Genomic DNA, 18,199 nt, shown 5'->3' with positions numbered 1-18,199 from the left:
TGCGAAGATAAACTGCGTTGCTTGAGGAGAACCACCTTTGATCAGCACGGAGAAAAGCTAAACAACAGTTCAGAACTAGACTAACCAGCTGCAATAAATAGCCTATGTAGCGTTGTCATCGTCTCAAATGATCACATTATTGTATTGAGAGGTCTGTGTCTTTCAGCTTTCTAATTCCAAAAAAGGATTGTACATTTAGACCTTCAGAGAGACATGGTAGTGTTGCACTGTGCCCTAGTATTGATGTGCAGCTATCTTGATTACTCCTCGAACCCGGTTCAACAACCTCTCTGGCATTATCTTAAAGGCCCAGTGTTTGGCCCACCTGCCTCTCTTGGAGACCTCAAGTGCAGCAGATACCTTGTGTTTACTATCTGTCTTTATTCCCAGGGGCTGGAGGGGACCGCTGGGCTCAGTGTGCTAAGAGGCATGCATATTTATCTGGGCCGTCAAAAGAGAAGTCGGCCCTTTGTAATTCATGCCAGGTAGGTGTTAATAGCTGGCTTTGGACTGGAAAAGGAAATTAATATAAAAGACTGTGTTGGCCCAATAAAAATCATCAGACTCCATTATTTATTTCACATTCATCTGAGAGAGAGAACTGGCCCAATATCACAATTAAACATTACACAGAATCCCATTAGGGATTCTTGACCTTGTTTACCAAAAGCATTCTGAGGCTCTCTCATATTCGCGCTTTGAAAACGATCACAATGCAAAGAGATGCACAGGTGTCTAAACAGGTGTTGAAGGTTGCATGAGAGAAGCTGACAACTGTTGTCAAGACCCTCTCCAGAGAGGTTGTGTACACTGAAACTCTTTTGAAAATGGTCAAGTAACGAGTTAGTCAACGATAATGCAGCAGGGGTGGATTATGCTCAACGGACTTGACACATTGCCTCGCTGTACGATTCCTAACCCTCACAATTATGAAACATTTATCAGGCTAAACTGCCCAGCGTGTGTTTAGGCGGCGGATGTTAGAGCGCCTTGTGCCTATAGTGTTAACAGAGTTGTTGTTTTTAATGAAGTTACCACAAAATTTCAAATATGGTTGTAGAATCTAGATATTTCTCTTTGGTAAACATGTCCCTTTAAACATAATTACATATGCGTAAACATGCTATGTGGTGTCTTTACTTATGGGTTTAATTTGTGGATACTTCCTTTATATTTAGTTAAACATATAGCTAGCCCGCTTCCTCAGGGCCACCGGGCCATGTTTATACCAACAGTATGTGGTTTTATTCTGTTTGCTTTCTGCCTCCAGACTTACTTGCATACATACACATAGCCTCAAACTATGTTCACCTCCTGTCTTACTCACTCTCTCCATTTCTCCTAATGCATTCCTGATTTGGTGCCTTACTTAATTTGTAGGAATTAAGTCGATGCATATGTATTTCCAAACATACAGTGTCAAGTGTGAGGGTTTTACATTATGCCTATTAACATTGGCAAGGCCCTTCCCTGTTCCAATCTTATTTGATTTGTTGTGCTTGGCGACCATTTTAGCCCATCTTTGAGTGAGTGCACTGTGACTCTACAGTGGCAGCTTTAAGTTAGGGGAGTCTTTATGTGAATAAATCGCTTTGACATTCTTTAGTCCACTCCAATATAAATACACATCCATCATATATTATATTCTGTCTTTCCTTCCGTCCTCAAGCTTAGTTTCTGCAATTTCTTTGTATTCTTAAAGATATCCCACAATATCCCACATGTACGGTAGGCCTACATGTGGGATATTGCCCCAAGCAAAAAGAGAAGAAAATACGCATTCATTAATGTTTTGTGACTTGCTGAGTGCTGAGTCCACCTTTTATGTTGGCACTGGGGTCAATATCTGAGGAAATAAATAAATAAGTTGAAAAACAAGCTACGTGATTGAGCCCATGCTTTATGGCTGGCCCAGGGCTAGCCATTTGCAGGAGATAACCTATAGGAAGCTTTGGCTTTAGCGTAGCCGCTTAAGCACACATGGATCGCTTTGAAAAGCATTCACCGGCTCATAGGTGGTTAGCACTCAGCTGGATAGCTGTGACACTTTGGCTTTAGCATGGATGCTTGAACACACATGGAACGCTTTGATCCCGAACGGCAAATAGCGGCTCATAGGATGCTTGCACTCTGCCTGAATGCTGTAATAGGCTTTTGTTCGATATGGACAAAGTGATTTGATTAGGGAATGGATTAGGTGTATAATAATAATAATGAATGAGCGATAATAATAATAATCATCATCTTCATTGTCAACATGATAATAACAGTTATCATGTTCAGATATCCTCTGAAGTTGCCAAGGTGACTTCGAAATAAGACTTTCAGTAAGTAGCAGTGTGTGCTCCCCACGAGCCAAAACACAATGATTATAAGTCATTCTTCTTCAGTAGGGAGGCGCTGGGGCTGTTCCGGCGTTATTATGGGCTTGTCGTGACATTAGTCTGTGTCATGTCGCATCTCTTTCCAAGCAGGAAGGTGAGATTGGGCCATTCTATGTCCCCCCTGCGCAGGCAAGGGGGGTTGAGAGTCAAGAAACTTGATCACCGCGAGAGCAGATAGAGAACAATAAGACATGGGCTGATAAGATTAGCCTGCTGTGGTTACGGTGAATGGCTGCTCATTAGTCATGACCTTCTGCGGTGCCCATGCAGTTAGTTACCCCCCCCCCCCACCCGGTTCTGTTGTCTCGATCAACCTGCTGGACCAAAGCTCTACTCTGCCTGGTAAAACACCCCTCTGTTAGAAATAACGCTGTGAGATGAGGTGTGACATTCGGGTTTGCGTCATAAGACGTTTCAATTATTGCTACTCATGTTGATAAAAAAAATTATGTTTTTCTGTCTGAAGATGATCACCAGTAATAGAGCAACAATGTTGTTGATTTTGTGATTATCATCATTAAGTTATTACACATTACTTTTGAACATCGGAGCATTGCACCTGACATTACTTTGCTTTCAGATGTCTTTACATCATTAAGTTAAATTAAGGTTTGCTTCCGAGCTTCAAAAAGGTGTGAAAGCGCAGTTATGGTTCACTTTGATGCTATAATCTGAAAGCTGAAAGCCATTGGATCTATATATGATCTTAATGTTCAAAAGCATTACTCAGAACCTATGAATAACAATGATTTATGATCTACATTTAACCTTATGCCATGAAACTTCTGATTGTGTTCCTGAGAAAGAAATTCTTATCTGTTAGCAAAAGTGAGCATCGCTGCCGTGAAATCCTCTGTTTTACAACAACGATGATGTAGCGATGACGATATCAAAAGTAAAACGTATGTCTATGTTTCCGTTGGTATGGGTGTGTAATAACAAATTAACCTTTTATTAATAGTTCATCATTTGTTACGTCAGGGACTGTCCAAGTAGGACAAGGAGATGATAAACTTGTATAGTACATATTTACATCCTATCGTAGTGAGAAGAACGAATGCGTGTCTCCAGAGAGCGCAGTGTGGTAGGGCGACGTTTCCCCTCAAATGATCTTAGCAGAAGGGTTCAGTGCATGCATTAATTACACTTGTGCATTTACCGTCGACACATGGGAAAACAAACAGCCTGGGAAGTGACTAATAGACACTGTCAACCCCATGCACGTGCCTCCCAAGGTGGATGACATGTTCTTTTTGCGGTGAAGGAGCATTTGCATGAGGTCTCTTTAACGGTATCTGTGCTACTGATCACGAATAATGAAAAGCATTTAACTCCCCTGATTGATTTCCAACCACAGCCCACCTACGATCAACTTCATGCATTACCTCGTTTAATAGAGTGGCCTGATGATCAGCCTTTCAGAAGTCTCACCATGACCCAGTAATGTTCCTCCCGGCATTAGCATAGATATATTCGATTAATATTCAACATTGAATTTCTTAATTGAGATTCCAAGTCTGCATTCAAATTAGCATGTGATTTAGACAGGGTGTTGCTTTACCTTGGATGGATGATTATTATTATAATTATTATTATTATTATTCTTTTTTCTCTTCATTTGAAATTCAGATCCACCTCAAGCTGATAAAGGCTTGTGAAATTGTAGGCAAATATAATTATTGACACTCGGTAGCTCTCATCGCAGGTCAGAGATCAAGGCACAGTGGGGCGGCATCCGGTAAGGCGCCACATGACCCCATGCCCCAGATTTAAACCGTGGCCCATTTCACATCAAGCATCCTCTGTAATGCTTAGCTGTTTGTTAGCTACGAAAGACTGGAGCTCAAACCTTTCTCAGCGCCTCTGTCATTTGACATACCCCAAAAAAACACGTTGACTATTCTTAGTATTTGTGTAATAATTTGAAGACCAAATTGCCTTAAGGGCGACTGAGTCACCCTGTGAGTCACCCTGCTTGCCACAGTATCTCCACCGCTGTGTCCTGATGGAACGAGTGACCGTGACGGAAAGATGTGCTCATCTCCGATGCTAGGAGGAGAACTTTACTTCACCTCCCTTCACCACGATGGGTTAGCAAAACAGATGGATGCGATGTAGACTGTCGGATGTGCACTAGTAACACGCCTCAGTGAGCTTCTCCTTGGTCACTGGAGTTTAGCGGCAGGCAACATATTGGGAAATTGAAACAGGCAGTCTTCCTCGCAAGCAAATAGCTCTTGCCCTCCCATCCTCCGTATCCGCTTCCATGGTTTAGTTTCACTTTCAGTTTGTTGTAGGCTAGGTTATCTGACTCTCTTCACATTCAGTGTGCAGATTCTCTGGTAGGTAGCCTTCTGCTTTTGAAATAAATGACAGCACTACACTTTGTTTTTCAGTGTTCTGCCTCATGTGAGACTTGTGCATGTGTGGAGATATGACATGAGCTATGAACATCGGTTCCCCCTCATGTCCTTTGTTTGAGAACACATAGACAACAAGAGTATTTATAGATCTACAGCTAGGTTCTTATCCTCAACTTGGCTAAGACTGCCACAGATTTCCAGTGGATGTTTTATTTTTTTCGGATACAGAATGTCTGCAGGCAGATTTTTAACACTATTTTTCTCTCATCGTACATTGACTTCATACTTCACTACTTTGAAGAAAATAAAGTTCATTAAACATTTCACGGGCCTCTTTTGAGATTGTTGCGGCCTAAAATGCGTGATGTTGCGTGAGCTTTTCCAAAAAAGTTGCGATGAAAGTTGCTGTGTTTTTAATGTTTTTGTTCCTCTTCTTCTTACAGTGCGAGAGGAAGTGAAAGTTGCGTTAAGTTGAGATTTTCCTGATGTTATTACTGCAATTTTCCCTGAGTAATTTGTTAAATATTAAGTTATTACTAAAAAAAACATTAATTAAAAAAAAACACTGAGAAATGGCCCTATGAATAATTGATTCTTGATTCCTTCCGCGCTGGCAATTGACTTGGGTGCAACAGCCTGTGTCATAGTGATCTGCCTCGTCGCCTGACGTCCTGCCTGCAGTTCTGTAGGCCTAGTTATGTTTCGCGGTGGCAAAATGCTTATCAATGGAAGATTTCCGCTTATATTCCACCACAATATTGCAAAATAATTTTCCCCCACTTTCATGTAGAATACCAGGATACTGCTTTTGTAATTTACAATTAGGGCATTTAGCAGACACTTTTATCCGAAGCGACTTACATCGTTTAATACACACATTGACACACAGACGGCAGAGTCAACCATACAAGGCGACAGCCAACTCGTCAGTAGCAGTTAGGGTTAAGTGTCTTGCTCAGGGACACATCAACACTCTAGGGGGAGCTGGGGATTGAACTAGCAACCTTTCAGTTACAAGACAACTGCTCTACTTCCTGAGCTAAGCCGACCCCTTTTCGCGAACTTTTGCAGTTATTTTAGTCTGCAAGTGTGAAACGTTGGACGTCAGTTCAAGACGACGCCACTCAAATTTGCGGGAAAGTTGCGGTGGTAGGTTAAAATTGCGACACCGCACTCAATTTGCGGTAATTGGTTGATGTTGCGTAGACGTTGCAAATCGCAACATCGCGGAATCCTGAAGGTTCTGATTAATTGACAACACTGCAGCATGCTGTGTTTACCACCAATGTTCATCTATATTCTCTCTCTCCTCCCTCTCGCTCTCCCTTTTCTTCTTTTCTCTATCTTTCCATCACGCCTTCTCAATTCCCCCTTTCCATCCCTCACATCCCCTTTTCCCTCTCACTCTCCCCTCCCCTTCACTCTCTTCCCTATTCTCCCTCTCCCTCTTTTTCTTTCTCTCCCTCCCCCATCTCACTCCATCCCTCTCTGTTATTTCTCTATTTCTATCATTTTATTCCGCTCAGCCCTCTAGCTTTGTGCCGAGGTCAAGAAAAGATAGTATCGGCACAAAGCAGAGACTTTGTACACTATTTGATTCGGGCGACCAGTGAGATCAATTTTAACCGGGCTGAGTCCCAGCGTGGTGTGCTTCTTATGGCTGCTGGTGCGTGTTTCTGACCGGGATTATCATGCTCAGTCGATTGAGCGCCCTGGCTTTTTCCTGAAGACAGCAAGGGAGTATAAAGTAACCCCCTCCTGCACCTCCCTAAGCCCTGCACTCCACACCTATCGTCCATGTGACCTCTCTTGAATGTAGACTACTGTCCCTCTCTCCGCTGTTGAAAGAAGATTACTGTCCACATGTCCTCTGGACGAAGACTACTGTTCCTGTGTCCCTTGTTGATCATAGGCTACCATACATGTGTCCTTTGTGGACGTACACTATTGTCGACGTGTCCCTTGTTGATCATAGGCAACCGTCCACATGTCCTCTGTTAATCATACTTTCCACCTGTCCATTGTTGATCATATACTACCTGGCTACAGCCTGTTCATTGTTAAACATAGACTACTTACCATGTTTCCATTGTTTAACATGGACTGCTGTCACAGATCACAGACTTCTGTCCATATGTCTCTTGGTTATGGCAAACCACTGTCCACATTCCCGTTCTGGTGCTCGCAGCCTGTGCGTTGACTCATGTACTTATGCATGTGATGCCCAGTGAGAGCTCCCGCCGAAGGCGCCTCGTTATCAATGCACACAGATTGCAAATGCACGCATGTAAACATGCTCCGTATCAAAGTTGTTTTGCGCATCGAGGGACAACATCGTATTTGTTTTTGGTTATTAGTGGTGTGTTTTTTTTCGCCGGTTAACAGGATGGCCGGAGGCTGTTTGCCGCTTCTGTTTTAATTCCATAGTGTCCGCAGCAATCAGATTGTCCCACCCACTCACTGTGTACATAGGGTCCACCTGCAGCAGCTTCCACTTGGAGAGAGAGAGAGAGAGAGAGAGAGAGAGAGAGAGAGAGAGAGAGAGAGAGAGAGAGAGAGAGAGAGAGAGAGAGAGAGAAAAATGGGAGGGATATTCATCCCTCCCATTTTCACAACATATCTGTGATGATGTGAAGCTATTCTGTAATACAACACATCTGTTTAATTGATAGCGGGCTATCTCTATTATTAAATATAAAATGATTATCGTACGGTACCCCTACTTGGTAGTGATAGATGGGTTATTTTCATTTATTGTTGTAAATTGTGCTAATCTATGCTAATCCATAATTATAACATCTGTTAATCAATGTGCATTTTGCGTGATGTTTGGTGTTGTTTCCGAATTTATATCTATATTTCATTTATTCTAATGATTGTTTTCCATCCTTTTTGCCTTCCTCTTTGACAACGTTTACCCACTCCTTTCATGGGAGTCCTTATTTACTTCATATTTCCCTGTCGGTGATGCATGTGTACAACCTGAACAACACTACACCCCCGTCCTTCTTAACATGGTCCAGGGAGAACCCTCTGTCCTTGACAGCCATTTTTTTTACCTGGAAGGGGTCACTGATATGTGAAATGAACAGGTGCAGCGGAAAAACACCCCCACACACACACACACACACGCATGCAGAGACATACATACATAAACACCTGATTATTTACAGAGTGCATGGCTGGCCGGATACAGTGATTACATACGTGATGGTTACCTAAGCCGTCAACACCACAGGCCTCGTCATGCATCCTCTCGCCATTTCCTGGTTTCCTGTAAGCCGCCGTGCTGTCGTGCAGGGCAGCAGGATACGTCAACGTCCCCCGCTCGCTACTGTCACATCCTGTCCTGCTTGACAGATTCATATATATAAGAACATTACATAACGAACGTCATTTGTACTGTTCATTCATTTCATTTGGGACTCGAGCAGAGGACACTCAGTGAATGTATTGAGAAGCAGTCATTAATGAACTAATTAATGAGTGTGTGTGCAGGGCACAAGGTCAAGGGTGACAAATGATGGGGTCCAATTAAAAATATATATATTTACTTCATTATTTACCTACTTAACTATCATTTATTTCTGGAAAACCCTATTGCAGACCTCTTCATCCTTCTGGCCACTTCAGCACCCCCCCCCTCCCCGTTCCACATTAATTGTGCTGACCCTGAAACTGACAGACCCCCCCTCCCCCCTCCACACTCAGGTGTTTAGCAGCCAGGCGTATCACATCCATGCGCTGTCACCCCATCACGACCACTTCACGCACTGCCACTCAGGCGGCGCGGGGGGGCGCTGTGAGAGATCAGAGAGCTAAGGCGGTGCGCACCGCTGCTGGATGGATGGGTGCTTTGGCAGGATAAAGGGTGTTGACACGCCAGCCATCGCTCAGCATGCTGATGCCGCCGCTAACGGGAGAGGGAGGGAGTGGGAGGGGGCGGCGTGGTGGCATATCATCTGTGGAGACACGCACACATGCAGGAGGACAGGACACGCATGTACGTACACACTCCCGTTGGGAAATCTCTGCAGGGGATATTTCTTTTCTCGTTATGTCATGCTCACTCTCACAAACACACACACACACACACACACACACACACACACACACACACACACACACACACACACACACACACACACACACACACACACACACACACACACACACACACACACACACATCTGGGATACCTGTAGGACACGTACGTCTTTCACAAAAAGGATGAGTCAAAGGATGTGGAAAGAAACTGTCAAAAGATTACCCTGAGGATGAATGAATGAAGTCAAAATATGTCAAACGTAAGAAGGTATCCTGGTGCCTACACACACACGCATACAGACACACACACACACACACATACATGCATATGTATACACACATACAACAACTTGCACACAAGCACACACACATACACACACACACACTCCAAACACTCACACAAGCATACATCCACACAACATAAGCTCAAAAACAAAGGCAGTGATGAAAGATAAGGCAGACTAACAGACAGACGGACAAACATACATTCAAAGACTTGAGACAGAAACACACACCTGTACACACACACACACACACATACACACACATAAACATGTTTACACCAACACACATGCATGCACATGCACACACACACACACACCAACTTTACGCACACACACAGACACACACATACACACGTGTGGCTGAAGCCATGGGCCATTTCTTGCTGCAGGTACAGACGCTCCTCACATCATTACACTCTCCCGCCACATATGCCTGCTCCCCTTAAATAGGACAGCAGAGAGAGGGAGGAAGGGGAGAGGAGGGGAGGAGGCTCAAGGACAGAGAGAGAGATGGAGGGGGAGAGAGAGAGAATGGGGGGTGATTGATCTAAAGGGATTTGTGTCTGTCCGTGGCTCTCATCTACACCGCGTGCCCCTTCCATCCTCCCCCCCAACCCCACCCTCCTCCTCCTCCCAGTGCCGCGCTACGGCAGCCACGGCCCATAGATCCAGCCGTCCCAACGACGTCAGGCTAATGTAGGAGCCTGTCTACCTGAGAGAGAGAGAGAGAGAGAGAGAGAGAGAGAGAGAGAGAGAGAGAGAGAGAGAGAGAGAGAGAGAGAGAGAGGGAGAGAGGGAGAGAGAGAGAGAGAGGGAGAGAGAGAGAGAGAGAGAGAGAGAGAGAGAGAGAGAGAGAGAGAGAGAGAGGGGGAGAGAGAGAGAGAGAGAGAGAGAGAGAGAGAGAGAGAGAGAGAGAGAGAGAGAGAGAGAGAGAGAGAGAGAGAGAGAGAGAGAGGACAAAAGAGGTTTGAGTGAGGTTGGAGCAGCATTTCCATTCTTCCCATCTCTCTGTGGCTAGCCATGGTCAAGCTCCAATCTGGATGGAGGGGGGGGGGGGTTACTTTCTTTCACTTTGTATCTGTTCCAATCAATCATGTTGCTGGAAGTGGGAATTTTACAGGGCTTGAATTGGCTAACAGCGACACACACTCGGCCAGTACTAGTATACGTTTCCCGGTCAGTAGACAAGACCTCATCCTGTCCGGACATAACCATTCTTAGACAATGTGTTTGTAAAGGTTTCTAATCAACACTGTGTCGACCTGCCACTGTAATAATAAACGTATTAAAATCCCCTTCGGAGGAATGAGTCATCCACTAGCAAAACGTACTTTCTCTAAGTCAAGCCTTGTTTTCTCTCGTTTCTCAGGAATCAGTGCTTGACTTCGGCCCTTTCAGTATTAAGATTGCGTTCTGTTAGCATAGTAGGACTGCTGGATCAAAAGTTCTGCTATAACATAGTAGGTCTGCTGGATCAGGAGTTCTGCTATTACTCAGTCAAACTGCAGGATCCCATATTATCAGCAGGCCATTCTAGGATCGGTCACACCATTGAGAGAAGGGCCAGATGCCTTCCAACCTGTCCCTGGGAGAGTGCCGTTGATGGCGAGAGAGTGCTGGGAGAGATGAGAAAGGTGAGATGGGATGGATGGAGGACAGTGGGGAGGGCGGGGGGGGGGGGGGGGGGGGATGGGGGGGGTGCACTTGTTAGGGACCAGAGATGGGGCCCCAGCCATGGCTGCACTCCAGTGTGCCTGCTGGCTCCCTCCTCCGCCGTGGAGTGCCGGATTACGTGTGCACCTGTTCAACCTGTGGACGACGCTGGCATCGCTAATGAGCCAGGAGGGCCTGCACTCGCGTAGTAGACTGTAACCCAGGCAACGGCCCCCCCACCTACCTGCCTCACCTCCACAGACTGCTGACAAAATGACGGACAAGGAGAGGGCCCGCTGGCCTGATGGGCTCCGGTCGATGGCTGCGCCTGAAAGGGGTATTCAACCTCACTTTCACTTTCTTTGTGTTACTATGGGCAATGGTGTCAGTATTGCAGTTATAGTTAATATTATTAGGACAAGGGGCTGTAGTATTTGTGTAGTAATAGTAGTAGCAGTAGTAGTGTAGAAGTCATTTTAGTACAAGTAGTAATACTTTTACTAGCATCACAGTAGTATAAGTAGCAGAAGGATTAGAATAGTAAGAGTAGTATTACTGGTAATAGTAAAGGGGTAGAAGCGGTAGTAGTAGTAGTAGTAGTATTCGTTTTAATAGTATAGTGGTGTAAAGTAGTATTATTAGAACTACTAATAATATTAGAATTATTAGTAGTTGCAGTAACAATATTAGTAGTAGTACTAGTAGTTAAACAGTGGACAGAGTATTATTACTATTTGTGGTACAATAGTATCAGTGTAATCAGTAGAAGCAGGAGTACAATACGTTATACCAGCAGTAGTGGGTGTAGTAGGACCGTACTATTAGTAGCAGTATTAGTAGCTGTAGTAGTACTAGCAATATGGCTCTTGCTCGTTTACTTAATAATATAACCCAGCCCATAGTATCCCTCCCTGTCTTAACTTCAAGCACTGTTCCCGCTCTGTGATGAAGTGGAGCTGCGAACCGACAGAGAGCAAACATTAAAAGATAGTGGAGGGAATAAACTGTGGGAGGCTGAGTGTGTGAGTGAGGAGGTGTCACCAGCACGACGTGGAGCCACGGCTGATAGAAGGTCTCCAGATCAGGGCTTTGTCTTTCACACCTGTCCCTCTGATGGGCCCTGGAGAGAGCCTCTTCATCACATGGCTGCCGGCCACAGGCCTCTGCTGTGTCACTGGTCAACTTCAGACACCCTTGTTCCTCTGGATTACCCCTCCTGGCTGGGCCGTTCATCTCCATTCTCTCTCTCACTCTCTCTCTCTCTCTCTCTCTCTCTCTCTCTCTCTCTCTCTCTCTCTCTCTCTCTCTCTCTCTCTCTCTCTCTCTTACCTTCCAACACATAGTCTATCTGCCTCTCTCTCTCACACACACACACACACACACACACACACACACACACACACACACACACACACACACACACACACACACACACACACACACACACACACACACACACACACACACACACACACAAACAGTCTCTCTCTCTCCCTGTCCCTCTCACTCAATCTCTCTCTCTGTCTCTTTATCTTTATGTATCTCTCTCTCTCATTCTCCTCTGGCTTGTCATGGCCTCTGGCTGCTCATCTTTTGATCTCCTTCACAGTCAACAAGCTAGAGATATGAAACCACTTTCGCTGGCACGTGATACCTTTAAACCAGTGTGTGTGTGTGTGTGTGTGTGGGGGGGGGGGGGGGGGGGGTCGTGCGATTCAACGCACACTAGCATACATATGCCTCTTGAATGTAATGGATGGGAGTGGAACAGATGCGTTATGGAACCTGACGTGTCGTAGCGTTACCAGAGAGCGGAGACTGAGTGGAGGAGGCCCGCTGTCTGTGCCCTGGCTCTGTGTCTACACCACCGTCACCACCATTAGGCCCTCTCTCTGCCTCCCCTCAGCCCCCGTGTCTCTCACACTCCTCAGTGGAACCGGTGAGAGAGGAGGGGGGGACGGGAGCATCCCGGGGGCCCGGCCTCACACCTCACTGCCGCCCAAACTCAAATTGGCTTCTGCTCCCGCCGTTCCACTCCAGTAAATAACCCCCACCCCCGCTACTCCTACCCTTAGGGGGGCCAGTGGGGAGGAACACTGACACAGAGTGAGAGAGACGGAGAAAGAGACAGAGAGAGATGATCACATGTATACACTGGGAGAGATGATCACAGATATTGACAGAGAGTGAGGGAGAGAGAGAGAGGGAAAGAGAGAGAGATTTTCCCAGATATAGACTGATATATATATATATATATATATATATATATATATATATATATATATATATCTCTCTCTCTCTCTCTCTCTCTCTCTCTCTCTCTCTCTCTCTCTCTCTCTCTCTCTCTCTCTCTCTCTCTCTCTCTCTCTCTCTATATATATATATATATATATATATATATATATATAGAGAGAGAGAGAGAGAGAGATGAAAGAGAGAGAGAGATGGAGGGAGGGAGAGGGAGAGGGAGAGGGAATGGGAGAGATAGTGATCATCTCAGATATAGACTGAGATATATATATATAGAGAGAGAGAGATATATATATATATATATATATATATATATATATATATATATAGAGAGAGAGAGAGTGAGAGAGAGAGAGAGAGAGAGAGAGAGAGAGAGAGAGAGAGAGAGAGGATTTCATATATGTAGACTGAGGGAGAAACGATCACAGAGAGGGAAAGAGAGAGCGATAGAGAGAGATATTGATCACAAATAAAGAGAGAGTGACAGAGAAAGAGATCACATATATATATATTTAGATATAGAGATATTCATCAAAGATAAAGCCAGAGAGAGAGAGGATCACAGATATAGACAAAGAGAGAAAGAGAGGGATGATTAAAGATATAGAGAGAAAGAGGTGGAGAAAGACAGAGACAATCCCAGATATAGGCAGAGAGGGAGCCTGAGTGAGGGTGGTCGAAACGCAGGGCAGCCACTCTTCCAAGTTGAGTGTGGAGGTAAGGAGATGGAATGGGGTCTGTGAGGGGGCAGTGTGTGTGTGTGCCTGTGTGGGGTAGCAGGGGTGCCAGCGTGCTTTTGGCCCAAATACACGCATGGCACAGCGTTAAGGTGCCGAGCCCATTTAGCCGCATATGCCTGCACACCACGCATTCAGTGTGGTGTGCAGAATTATAGTTTTAAATACATCTTGCGCTCAGGAGATTAGGATCGGGATGAAAAACAAACAGATAACAGTGTTGAGGAGCATTTCGGTTCCAAAATGTTGGGCGTCTGGACCATCACCATGGTTTCCCCATCGGTGTCTGGACCGTCCATCTGTCTCTGTTGCTATGACACCGAGCCTCGTTATACAATGAGGAGGGGAGAGGAAGTACACAGGCATCTCCCCGGACGTGAGTATGGATGCTCCTGAGGCCGGGGAGCGTCTTAAAACTATATTTCATGTATTCCGGTCACACGCTTTCCCAGAAGCTACAAGCTATGCATTTTTCCCAATCTCAGAGCACTTTCCTTTATTTGTTGTCTCTATATCACAAGCAATCCTCAGATAGACATTCAGAGCACACCCGATCCCCAGGAAGACTCACAGACAGAACCGTTTAGAACAAAACCAATCCACTGAAAGACTTGCACACTTAGACACTTTAGAACACAACTCACCAGAAAGACCCATACAGAACTGTTTAGAACACAACTCATCCACAGACAGACTCCTACAGAACCGTTTAGAACACAACTAATCCACAGAAAGACTCCTACATAATTGTTTAGAACACAACTAATCCACAGAAAAACTCCTACAGAATAATTTAGAACACAACTCGTCCACAGAAAGACTCCTACAGAACCGTTTAGATCATAACTCATCCACAGAAAATCCCTACAGAAACATTTAGAGCACAACTAATCCACAGAACAACTCACCGACAGAACCGTTTAGTTCCCCACTAACCCAACCCGCCGTGAATGTCTGAAGTCCTCAGCCCACGTGGTCATCGAGGCAGCGCTGTGATGACCTCCAGGCCCTCTGGGCTGACCGGCGGTGGTGTGTTTGTAAATGAGAAGCTAGCTGTGGCTGCGGCCGACACGTCGGCACCGCATGGTGGCCGACTGTCTGTGTTGTGCCCCTGGTCCTGTCACCAGCAGCCTCCTCCAGAGTGTGCCATTAACAACGAGCCGGCGTGTTTAAATGCCGTTACCTGCAACCACTGACACCTTGTCAGGGCTCCCGAGATTACCTCCGTCACCTGTCTGCTGCTGACAGGCCCCAGAGAGAGAGAGAGAGAGAGAGAGAGAGAGAGAGAGAGAGAGAGAGAGAGAGAGAGAGAGAGAGAGAATGGAACGGTAACCCCCATTGCCGTGTCTGCACGCTGGATTTCACACAGCGTTGTGCACATTGATAACTATAATTGTCGTATTTTTTTTTTTTCCTTTCAGGAACAAACCCTTTTTCGTTGTATTTTAAATCATTTCAATCAAGACGGAGAGCAAGAGAGGGGGGAGAGACAAAGGAAATTATTTATTGGGCTTAGCAAAATAAAAGTTGTGTTGGGTAAAGCGTCTAACAAGTCCCATGCCACAGTGAGATATGTAAACAAACCTTGCAGCTGGGGAGGCACCCATCCTCTCCTGTTACGATTCTACTTCAAATATCTCGGCTGAATACTACTATTAATAAATTCATGAACGCATGAAAACAACAACAGCCCAGCACCAGATACATGTTAATTAGGTTCTACTGCTTGATTGTACACAACGATAACAGCATTTATTTTTGAATGAAAATCTGTCCCCCCTCCTCAAAAAATAAAAAGAAAGGCAAGCTGTCTCAGTGCCCGTTACTACCTGCCAACAACATTATTCCTGGGCGTGAGCGGGCATGTGTGTGTGTGGGGGGGAGGCAGGATGTGCTAGCTACCATCTGAACCTCCGCAGCTCCACAATCTGGCCATCCAGATTGCTCTTTGGACCCGAGCCCCCCTTGCGCGGGGGCGGACGTTGTAGCTGCCCGTGTTGGAGGTTAAAATGCTAAATGCACCGCGGGGCATCGGGATACAGAGCTCGGCGTCAAATGCATAATAACGTGATTAAGGCCGCTTTAACGCACGCTCAATTGGACGAACTAAACAGTATGACGCAATGCATCCTCCAGGGCCGGGTATGTCAATACTTTCAGCCTTAAACGTTTAATTAAAGTTGACCCCTTACCCGGCGCTGTTGGCAGGGTTTATTTGTGTTGACTCAATGAGACCCGGGTCTGTAACAGTCCAGTGACTATTCCGCTCTCTAACTAGTGGATGCCAGACGGCAGTTGTGGCCTGCAAAAAAAGTGTGTTTATTCATGTGCTCTGTATTTATTTTTGCGTTTCTTTAAGGCAAGGTCATGGTCCCCGGTAGACCAAGACAAATGCAGAAAATTCAAACACCTTTAGTGAATAATTCCCCAGCTGACCTGCTACACTTCCAACACAGCTCAGCTCGGAAGCAGCTTGTCCCCTTAGTTCCCTTGTGTCTCCTGTTTATTTTTGTGCACACTTAATATTTTTATGCACACTTCATTCATACGCCGTCTTGCACGCACGTATGCACAACCAAACGCACACACAAACACACACACCAACACACACACACACACACACACACGCACACGCACACACACACTGTAATGCTACACTTTGGCCTAGGCAATGGCTGCATTGTACTCTTCCCGGCATGCTCCAGTGGTCCTTGGTTCCTCAGCACCTGTGTGTGTGTGTGTGTGTGTGTGTGTGTGTGTGTGTGTGTGTGTGTGTGTGTGTGTGTGTGTGTGTGTGTGTGTGTGTGTGGGTGTTTGTGTGTGCAGGAGTGTGTATGTGACTGATTAACAACCCGGGGGCCTTCACAGAACCCCCACCCATCCCTTCCTGTGTGCTGACTAAGCAGAGCTTCTTCTGTTGTTTATCCCACAGACCCCACAGTGCTCACTATGGTGCCGCTCCATGGCCTTAATGTCCGCCACGCCGCAGACCTTGAGGATGCGAGGGTGGAGAGGGCGGCGGGGGGGGGGGTTGCAGTCTGCCTTACTGAAGTCACCCCTTTCTCAGAGGGTGTCAGGCGTCAGTGCTATCTTCATCTGAAGGATCACCGGCTGGCATGGATAGAGTGCGTCATTAGGGTCTTTAAAGGTGTCCGTGTCATTCCCATTATAGGTCTTATCTTTACGTCCGCTCGTGATCACATTAGCCGTTAGCCGCACGGTTCAGATTCCCGACCTTGATTGAGTTTGACTCCCACCACGGCCCCGACTGTATACCCGTACATCTGCTTCCCTCCGCGTGATTCATCGGCGTGTCATGCTAATCGCGTTATATTTGACTACCAAATGGCCGCGCACACAGAGCACATCCATCCTAGCTGGAATCCCGGGAGTGACATCGATCAATCAGGGGATCCATACTTTAATACGCTCCGCAAGGCCTCCCCCACTTGATTTAGAATCCTCCAAATCATCCTCTATCTCCCCGCCCAGCCCTGCTGCAAGTCACATATTGTTTCCTGGCCTCTTTGTTTTGACATCATCTTTCTTTTAGTTTCCCACTTACTTTGTTTCCCAGAGTTTTTACTCACCAGCGGTGAAAGCAGAGGACATGTTCAACTCCAAACGCAGTGAAGCGGTGGGGGAAAAAAAGAAAGGAGCTGGGGAAATGTAGGAAAACAGGCTGTGAGTATAGTACGTCTGGGCTCGGCATCGCTCTCCACACCTCTTCTTGTTGTGCCTTGTCTCTGGATAATGAAGGTGTGAGAGTAGACTTTATGAACAAAGACTGTGAGAGGTAGCAGGTGTTAACGTCTGGGTGTGGCCATTCTCTACACTCTTACTACTTGTGTGTTTGCAGTGGTGCAGTGCTGTGTGTCCCGGCCAGGCGTTGTGCCTGTCTCGAGTCACACTGTGACGCGTGCCAACTCAGAAGTGGCCTTGATGTGTGCGTGGCCACCTAAGGTCTTATGGAGGTACATTCGCCACAGACCTCCTCCCAAACCGAAGGGATCACAGGGGTGCTGCACTATGGGCTTTGTCACTGTCTGTTGCCCTTCTCCGGTCTTTTATAGTTTAACATTGGACCTCTACGCTGCTGTTTGTTAACTGAACAGTTCGGAGTTGTAGTGGAGTTTGGAAGACCTCCGTATTCGGTTAAAAAACCTTTATCCTCCATCAAGCCCAAATCTCCCAGAGATGTGAGGTCAGCTGGTTGCCATGGTGAGATGACTTGCAGACCCAGAGTGGAGTTGTAGCTATCAGGGCAGCGTTTAACCCCCTACCTGCTTTTCAAAAAGCCAGGAAAACACAGCAAGAGCTTGTCAACACTGTCCTCATACAATGTTACCTTTCTCGTCGATGATCACCTGACTGTATATCACGCTCACCGTACCTATTTATTTTCTGAAGTGTGGAAAGTAAACATTGAAAAAAACAAAACGGTTATGTTGATCATAGGGCAATCTCAGTGAAGGACAACA

At 45.9% G+C, this 18,199-nt stretch overlaps 1 protein-coding gene across 3 annotated transcripts in view; it reads left to right on the top strand.

Moving 5' to 3' along the window:
- ctnna2 (catenin (cadherin-associated protein), alpha 2) overlaps positions 1 to 18,199 on the top strand; it is a 271,296-nt gene that overhangs the window by 124,030 nt on the left and 129,067 nt on the right. The window contains exon 1 of one of the 3 annotated variants that reach the window (XM_030351806.1): positions 15,723 to 15,860. The exons of the other annotated variants lie outside the window; for them this stretch is intronic. Coding sequence (XP_030207666.1) covers positions 15,735 to 15,860 — 126 coding nt within the window. The 5' untranslated portion in view covers positions 15,723 to 15,734. Of the gene's footprint in view, positions 1 to 15,722; positions 15,861 to 18,199 lie in introns of those variants that run through there. 3 annotated transcript variants of the gene reach the window in all.

Source organism: Gadus morhua, chromosome 3, assembly GCF_902167405.1.
Source record: "Gadus morhua chromosome 3, gadMor3.0, whole genome shotgun sequence".
NCBI lineage: Eukaryota > Metazoa > Chordata > Actinopteri > Gadiformes > Gadidae > Gadus > Gadus morhua.
This window is presented reverse-complemented; position numbering and strand designations above follow the sequence as displayed.